The following is an 8769-nucleotide window of genomic DNA, read 5'->3' as shown; positions in this document are numbered from 1 at the left end:
ATGTTTCAATATAAATCTGTTGTAGTCTTTGTTTCGAAACTAAAGGTAAACGTAAATGTTTCATAAGAACCAGAAACAAGGCATTTCTATGTTATAGCGTATCCAACCAATGATAAAATCGAAAATCAAAAATAACCTCTCAAATAAACTTGACAATATCATCAAACTCAGTCATAAAGTATTAGTAATGCTGGATCCAAATTCACAATTTCGCTACAACAAATTATTAGTTTTATTATTATTTAAAAAAACTGTTGTAATTACATGTCAATTTGGATTCCTCGTGGAATCGTTTGAAAACATGACAATTCAATTTTCCAATTTCTCATCATAAAAACCCAATTTATTTAACATGAGAAAAGAAAAAAATTGAAAATCTGTTTCCTACAGAATTGAAATCGGACCATCCTAAGTATAGTCAATAGTTTGTTTAGTTTTTTAGTCAAAAACTTGAAAAAAAAAACCGAATGCACGAAACTCCCTTAAGTACAATATTTTCGGTTAGGTATCCTTGAAAAGGTTTCTTTTATTCATAACATATTAACATTGATTATAAGTAGATGTTATTTATACTCTATTATAGATAATATTAATAATAAATGATAATATGTATTGGATAAAACAATTTGAAAATTAATCTATAATTATTGTAAAATCAGGGTTCTACAATACAAAAAAATAAATTGAAACATTGAAGTTCATCCTCTGACATTCTTTAAAAATGTGTAGTCTACACGTTTATGGAATTAAAAACATATGTTCCCATTTTGAAAAAACCGACGCCCATACTTGTATACGTAAAACAAGTATCGACCTTGTTTTTTTCGAATAGCAACAAATATTTTTAAAACCAAACATTTTTAGATGGAATTTATTAAACAATTTTAGCGTTTGGACTTTAAGTTATAATCATTCTGTTCGATTTCTATTCTTTTGCAAAGATATTACAGTTCCCCTTACAATATTACATTACTTTTTATGTTAAGTTTTAATGATTAAAAAAAAAGTACTAAAAATAAAATAATACACATTATGCAGAAAAATCATGCTCTGTGAAAATATATATTTTTTTATTTATGTTGAACTAAAATATTTTGATTTATGATAGAAAATCTAAATCATTCAATTGTACATCGGGTTTTTGACTTGGGTTGGAGGAAATATTTATTTTTTTAATTTTTATACCACTAGGCGCTAATGTATAATTAGTAGATATAAATATAAAACTAGCATTTCAATTTTAGTTGAATTTTTTGTATTATACAAAAACCAAGGTTACGAATTACCGCATACAGCACATTTTACAATCACAGCTGCAATGTACATAAATGACAAATATTTTAAATCGAACATTTAATGTTGATTTTTATAAAAATTGGTATTTACTATAATTGTATGTAACAATAGAGTGGTATCATACAAACACAATTTTAAAGAATTTAAAAACACAAAGAATAAAACATAACACAACTAGAAATCGACCTGGAAAATTTTTAGTGGATTTTAGTTGTATGCTTTATAGTATACTTAAAAAATTAATAAGATAATAAAAACCAATAAAATTCGATTTGTAAAATATAACAGATCCTATAATGTTCAAATAAAATATTAATAAATGCAAGACAATAGTTTTAACTAGTAAAAATAGAAAATTAAATTCGCTGAAAACATTTTGTGTTTTCGACAAAAAGTAAATTATAAAAACTATACGAATATTGTTTACATTTAATCAATATTCTAAAAATTATTATTTCAATACCTAGAACTCTAATTAAGTATTTTGGTTGATAAGAAATTTTTTTTTTTTTGCCAGCGATAGTAAATGTGTTACGAAGCTAAGATTTACATTATTTCTTATTACTATAAAAGTGTTGATTAAAACGAATATAATTGTGTGCGATATTCTGATAGCTTAGTTGAGTTTGAGCTTGTAAACAAAAATGTAATAAGCACATGTTAATGTTTAGTTAAGCCTTTTGGGACGATATCAACAGTTCGGTCTAGAAACAATAATAATTTATGTAGACATAACTTAACTTTGACATGTTTTCAATTGAATTGTAATTTACAATACCTAAAGTAGTTAAACCTAAGACATAAGAACGTAGGCCACATGATAATAATGTTCAAATATGTTATTTTCAACACAAATATGATGCTTGTTTGTTGGTTTTGTACTTTTAAAGTCAATATTAAATTTACTTAGATTTCTGTAGTTAATAGGCTTAATACATAAGACGTGTATAGAGTAACCAAACAAAATCCACCTTGACATTATTAGAGGCCTCTACACCTGTGTATTTTCTATCGAACACAACTGTTTTGAAATTTAACCGTACTCTGAAAACTGGTACACATTTTTCAATAATGGTTTGTGCATAATTCGTAGTACATTTTTAAACTGTGGCTTTAAATCTTATTGTAAAGATTATTATTAATATTATACACCCTGTAAATTGAACCATATAAACACTTTTAATTTGATTTCTAGCTATATGTGTATTGAAATGATTTTTTTATATTATTATTATAAATATATTCCCCCTAATACACATTTAAATTGTTTAATTACGTCATTGCCTATTCAATCGCTTTTATCGGTGATTGATATAATATTTACCATCTACAGAGTTGCATTGAAAGCGTTTTTTTAATAATGTTTTATCATTTTCAATATATGTACATTAAGATTCCTATTTTGTCTTATAACAGATAATAATCATATATTTAAAATAAAATATAATATATGTTAAAAATGTTAATAAATTGTAACAACTAACATCCATAGGTATGTTTCATTTGTTTACATTGCTACAGTAATTTCAGAAAAATGTTTCAAACACTTAAATACATAAGCGACATGGTAACGAAATATCTAAAAACAGCTTGTTTTTGCTAAAAAACAATAATAAAGTTGAATTGGTATGATACCAAACAGGCAAATGACATTTATCAGTTGTTTACATTGCAACAGTCCTTGTAAAATAGTCGAATACATAAAATTATGATTAAACTCTAATAAGCTCATTATAAAGCTAAATTTTGTCCAGGAGACAAACAATATTTAAATGTAATAATATTAAACTATTTTAAAATAATTGTAAATATATAAACTTAGTTCCAGTTAATAACTTGTGACCAAAAAAATGTAGAATTATTGTTTAATTGTTTTGATAAACAATTAAAATGTTAATTCAAACACAAACTAAGTGTCCTTAAAAACAACGAATATTTTATTTTCTTGCTATACCTACATTTAATCATCCTTAAAAATCGAGGAATTAATATATTCATAATTTACTCTTTGAAAAACAAAACATGTAATTATGCAAGTTGTTCAAAAATTAGGAAACACTTGATTTTCAGCTTAAGTCAATCTAATATTTTACAAATACCCTATTATAATAACATCACTTTCAATCCTTAAAATAAAATTCAATATGTTCAAGTATTCATATACATACTTGTGACATAAAATAACAACAACCAAATTATTAATTCAAAAGAACTGTAATTTAGTATTTTGCTTGATAGGATATTTTTTTTTTAGCCAAGGATTGAATTATGTTACAAAGCTAAGATTTACATTATTTCTTATAACTACAAAAGTGTTGACAATAACTAAAGCAGATGAGTATAAATCGTCAGGACGTTACACATATCTGTTTTTTTCAAAACAATGTATTTGTACATGAGTAACCTACATATTTTTTTAGTTTTATTTGAAAACATGTTATTATTTGAACAATACACGCGCACGATATTTTTCTGCTCGTGTATGAAAACTCGGATTGTACTTAGACTGAAAGGCTTCTGTCCCTCGAAAATTTTAATCTAGATTCACCCCAAACAAGTTTTATTTATACGCCGAATTTGAATTTTTATAACAGATATCAGTTCTTGACAGTTCTTTTACTGGCCGATCTCTCCATTTTATAGGTTTTTTTTATTAATAACTAACAAAAACTGCATGCATTTTTGTAACCTGCTATTAGCAAATAATTTGTGAAAATAAGAAGCTCTACAAAACGGCTATAGTAATAATTAAAGATACATTTTGGGGAACAAAAACCTATCCGAATTCAAAGTCCGCAAATTTCTACCCTATCCCACAGAAGGGGAGGAAACATTTGGCTATATTTATCTTTTTCGAGCTAAGTTTTAGGACTGAAGGTCTGAAAATTAGGCTGAATGTAGATCTAATGCGGGGCTAAAAAAAAGTGAGACATTTTTCGGCTGAATCCACAGAGAACCATATTTATTCGATTCGAACGCTTAACAATGTGGTTTATCGTCTTTCTGGCGTACTCTTAGCAAATTTAAAACCGAGGGCCCTCCAGGACGCATTACATTTGTGTTGGTTTATTTTTAATTATTGTTGTTTACTATGTATGGTCAGGTGTAGTTTCTATATTTCTGTTAACGGGTCGACATAGGTAACTCGAGCTTCATTCGTTAAATTCCCTCACATTCCTACAGTTTTCCTCAACGTTTAATACTCTCAGTCGCATTATAATGGCAACTATCAGATCCTTTTTTATGGTTTTATCTGTCTGCGTTGTCTGTTTGTTTGCAGATGGTATGTATAATTTATATTTTTATACCGCAATCCATATATTGATATATAAATATACATATATACATATACATATATATATATATATATATATTTATATTCTATGATTTATCAATCTAGCTCTCATATTTTCACAATATATTAATTATCGTTAATTTTGTTTTTTTAGATAGATTCAAGAAACATGACTTACTTCTCTTAAATGCTAGTAATGGTAATTATAATTATGTTTACCTTAACTATACATAATCATACTATTATGTAAATGCCTTATCATTATAATAATAATCATACGCGAACATAAGACTTAATTTTTAGTGGGGTATATACAGGTGTCCCATTTTAAAATACTAATCAATTTTTCACCAAAAATACCAATCCAATCAAAATATTGCTTGTTAGAGACTTTTAGTGTACAAACTTTTTTTTAGACGTCCCCCGTCTAAAAAAAAATATGGTCAATAATTCAAAATGGCTGACTTACGATCAAAAACATGTTTTTTTTAAATGGAAACCATGTATTTTTTGATAACCAAACAAATGTTCTTATAAAAACTAACTAACTTAGTTGTTGACATTTTATTTAAATAGTTTAGGCACTATTTTTTTTTTAGAAAAACCATGTAATTTAAAAAAAAATGACACTCCTCTTTGATCCACTTACCACATTTACATTCGCACATATACTTATGCTTTTCATAAGTACTCACAAAATGTAATTATAAAAAAAAATTGGCACACTTTGTCATACAAGTGGTCACTCATCAAGATAATATACACATGAAAATTTAATGTAAGTACTAAGTAAATACTATGATGTATTATATTATGTACTATACGCATCGTCGTCAACAAATAATATCTGTCTATAGATAAAACCAGTCACGAAAAAATCGTTATTTATTTTACCATACCGAAAGTCTAAGTATGTTTTCCTAATAGGTTCATGTCTGATTTAATTTTCAGAGTTAGCTAATACAAAAATGTATTTTTAAGCAGAATAATGAGTTAAAGCTTAATAACATAGCCATTTATTCTAAAACCTAAAATTGATGATCAAACAAAAGAATGTGACATTTATTCAAATCCCATCATCCTTTTTTGTTTGTGGTGCACAAAAGTTTTCCCCAAATTTGACTAAACCACTCATTTGAGTTATCATAGTATAACCAATGAAAATGTCTAATTTGTTTTAAAACATTTTTTTATTGGTTAAAATTAGAGTCTATTGTTTTTTTATAAAAATCAAACAAAAATAATCCCGAATATTTCAATATTAACTATATTTAAGTCGGTTGATAATCACAAAATTAATTAATGCGTTAGATTTAGAGTAATGTATATTTTTTTATTCCAGAGTTGGGTGTTATGCGTTTTGTACTTGAAGGTAAAAGTATAACAAAATGGGTTCTAAGATAAAATGTTATTTTATAATATTTTTCTTGCAGACGGTGTATGCCCGGTACGTCAAGATAGACTAGGTAAATATGAAATTCTTAAATTTAGTTTTAGGTAAAATTATATTATTAATTTCATTGCATTTAAATATCCAGATTAAGGGCACCTTTAGGGAGGGACAGGGGGATGGGGCAACTTTCTCATTGCTTCTCTGCAAATTAAACAAATGTATATCCCTCGTGAATTATCACCTGCGGGCTCCATTGACCCAGATTATTCTAATCTAGATATTATGACTTTTACTAATTTAGATTTAAGTAATATATATATGGATTGGGGCATAGTGGTGATGGCTTATACTAGAATCAGAGAGATCATAGTTTTTTTTAGGAATTATTATTACTGAAAGTATTGAAATGCCTTTTAAATAAACATTTCCATCAAAATCTGTGATAATACCAATCATAGACTTGCTAAATAAACAAATCGGTCCTGCGTTTCCGCCCTTATACACTTTAAGCACTATTTTGTCATAACATAAAAAATCAACACCTAATAAACACAATTATTAGGTGTTGATTTTTTGGCCAACACAATTTTTTTTCGAGGGCAATATTTTGTTGTTCATAGTTTTAAATATGTCTTCAAAATTATTTTACTGGTGTACTAACAATGATTTAAGTTTTGAAATTCTAAAATCGCCAGTACAGTGAAGTCCAGTCACAGTGGAGACGGGGAAGTCAACGTTTTATAGAAATTACTATAACCTAAAATGATAAAACCACTTAAAAAAAAAAACACTGCCACTTACTTTAATACTTTCTTGCTGTACCAGTTTTTATTTTAACAAACTTAGTTAAAATTTTAATAAAACATTAATTCGGTTTATGAGGAGGGCGAAGTGTCCATTATTTGCTACACTTAAGGCAAAAAATGTCGACACAGATATTTTATTATTATGTAAAATATTTAACATATTATATTTTATTAACAACTCTTCTGCTTTACAGATTCGATGTTTATTATAAAAGCAAACCAGTGAGTATTCATATAGACGGGTAACAAATTCATTCGCTGATAATTACGACAAATATATTTTTTTTAATTAAAAGGAAAGGGATGAATTTTTAATTGTTGCCATTATAAAACACCTCGAGTGAACGATTTAAAAAAACTTATGCTATTGCACAGGATATTTGAAAAATAAAGTCATAACTATTTTATTTTTATTATCTATTAGTCCCCATCGTCCTGCTTACAAAGATGCTATGAAAAAGATTAATGGAAGCATGTTGCCCGGTTATGATAAGTACAAATTACGTTATTTGTTTAATATGGAGGATGTGCGCTTTGGAACTATAAACGTTGAAGATATTTGATATTTCCTGGATTAAAAAAAAACCCCTTATTCTAAGAAGTATGAATGAAATAATATAATTTAAATTTTTGGAAAAATAATACATTTTGAATTTTAAATAAACATAAAATTATAATAGTTTCATTTTTAATAACAATGTAATGTCATAATAACACAATAAAACTGTTTTAGTAAAAATATAAAGTTGTGTGTTTTTCATACGTAATTGACCTTTAAAACTTCTTTATAGCTATTGTCAAATATAACATATATCTTAGACACATTATTTGAGCCTACATTTGTTTTTATTTACGTCTAGAGCAATTATTATTAATATTCAGTCTAAACTACTAAATCAACTTGTTTCGCATTTTACCTTAGTCCCAAAATCTACCTGGAAAACTTACAGATTTATATTGATTTGAATAGTATAACATACATTTTTTCCTCGACAACATTTTTGTTGCTAATATTTTTTTAAATTTATGTCCAAAGCAACTTTAGTGAAATCTGCCAAAGCCACTTGTTTCACATTTTACCCTAGTCCCGAAAACTACGTGGAAAACTACCTTAATCGCAGATTTGAATATTTTAAACTATTACTTGACTTTATTTTATATTTTCCAAGTTGAATATCATATGATTTTAAAGAGACATCATTAAAATAAGACCAAATTCGTTTAGCTCTCCTGCCCTGTCTACCAATAAATAAATAAAAACTTTCAATTTTAAAAGTTTTGTTAAGAACAATGTCCCAATTTTACAAATTTTTAACAATTCCTTAGGGTAAATTGTAATTAAAAATTAATATTTTATAAATGAAATCATCCCGTTAAATGGTAATAAATTAGACTAAATTATACAGTTTTCGTTGACAAAAAAAAATGTACCTAGCAAAATAGTTCTTCGATTTCCATTTTAAATCATCTTCGTTTCTAATATTCTCATACTTAACAAGGGTATGGCCACTATTTGAACGACCATTAATTGCAAAAATAATCTGATTACAAATATGAACATATGTCAGGTGATAAAAGCATAGAACTTCGTAATAACATGCTGTACTTAAACCATATAAAAATGATGATTCAATTTGAGTATTTCTTCCTAAAGTATATATCGATGGTTTTGTAATCAGGGTAATCAGGTCCCTGATTGGAATATCGACAATATATACTCACTATCATTGTTATAACTCAATAATGTTTCAATAAAAATCCGTTGTAGTCTTTGTCTTCGTTTAAAAATTTCAGTGTCTTGTAAATAATATTTATTTATTTATTTTGAAAAAAAACAATTTTAAATGTTCCTTACATGATCTAGTTAAATTGTCAAAGAACACTTATATCTTTACACAACTGAAATCGGACCATCCTAAGTAGTCGACATTTTCTTTAGCTTTTTGGTTGGACCGCATGAAACTCCCTTAAGTACAAAA

General features: G+C 26.7%; 1 protein-coding gene across 1 annotated transcript; it reads left to right on the top strand.

The window, feature by feature from the left end:
- The first annotated feature begins 4472 nt into the window (after positions 1–4472).
- LOC126833751 (uncharacterized) lies at positions 4473–7386 on the top strand. Its single transcript, XM_050565262.1, has 6 exons — positions 4473–4579; positions 4746–4790; positions 5934–5963; positions 6025–6057; positions 6985–7012; positions 7215–7386. The coding sequence occupies exons 1-6, from the start codon at positions 4516–4518 to the stop codon at positions 7351–7353; spliced, it is 339 nt and encodes a 112-aa protein (XP_050421219.1). The 5' UTR covers positions 4473–4515; the 3' UTR covers positions 7354–7386.
- The last annotated feature ends 1383 nt before the right edge of the window (positions 7387–8769 follow it).

This window comes from Adelges cooleyi, unplaced genomic scaffold (assembly GCF_023614345.1).
Source record: "Adelges cooleyi isolate 19-005CV unplaced genomic scaffold, UGA_ACOO_1.1 ACOO_flye_CR_arks_rails_tigmint_CR_PRNA_2, whole genome shotgun sequence".
NCBI classification, from domain to species: Eukaryota; Metazoa; Arthropoda; class Insecta; order Hemiptera; family Adelgidae; genus Adelges; species Adelges cooleyi.
This window is presented reverse-complemented; position numbering and strand designations above follow the sequence as displayed.

Excerpts from the sequence above, each read along its gene's own strand:
- LOC126833751 (XM_050565262.1), top strand. The coding sequence starts at position 4,516 with ATGGCAACTATCAGATCCTTTTTTATGGTTTTATCTGTCTGCGTTGTC. Across the intron at positions 4,791-5,933 it reads TCTCTTAAATGCTAGTAATG|AGTTGGGTGTTATGCGTTTT; the intron begins GTAATTATAATT and ends TTTTTATTCCAG. Across the intron at positions 7,013-7,214 it reads TTTATTATAAAAGCAAACCA|TCCCCATCGTCCTGCTTACA; the intron begins GTGAGTATTCAT and ends ATTATCTATTAG.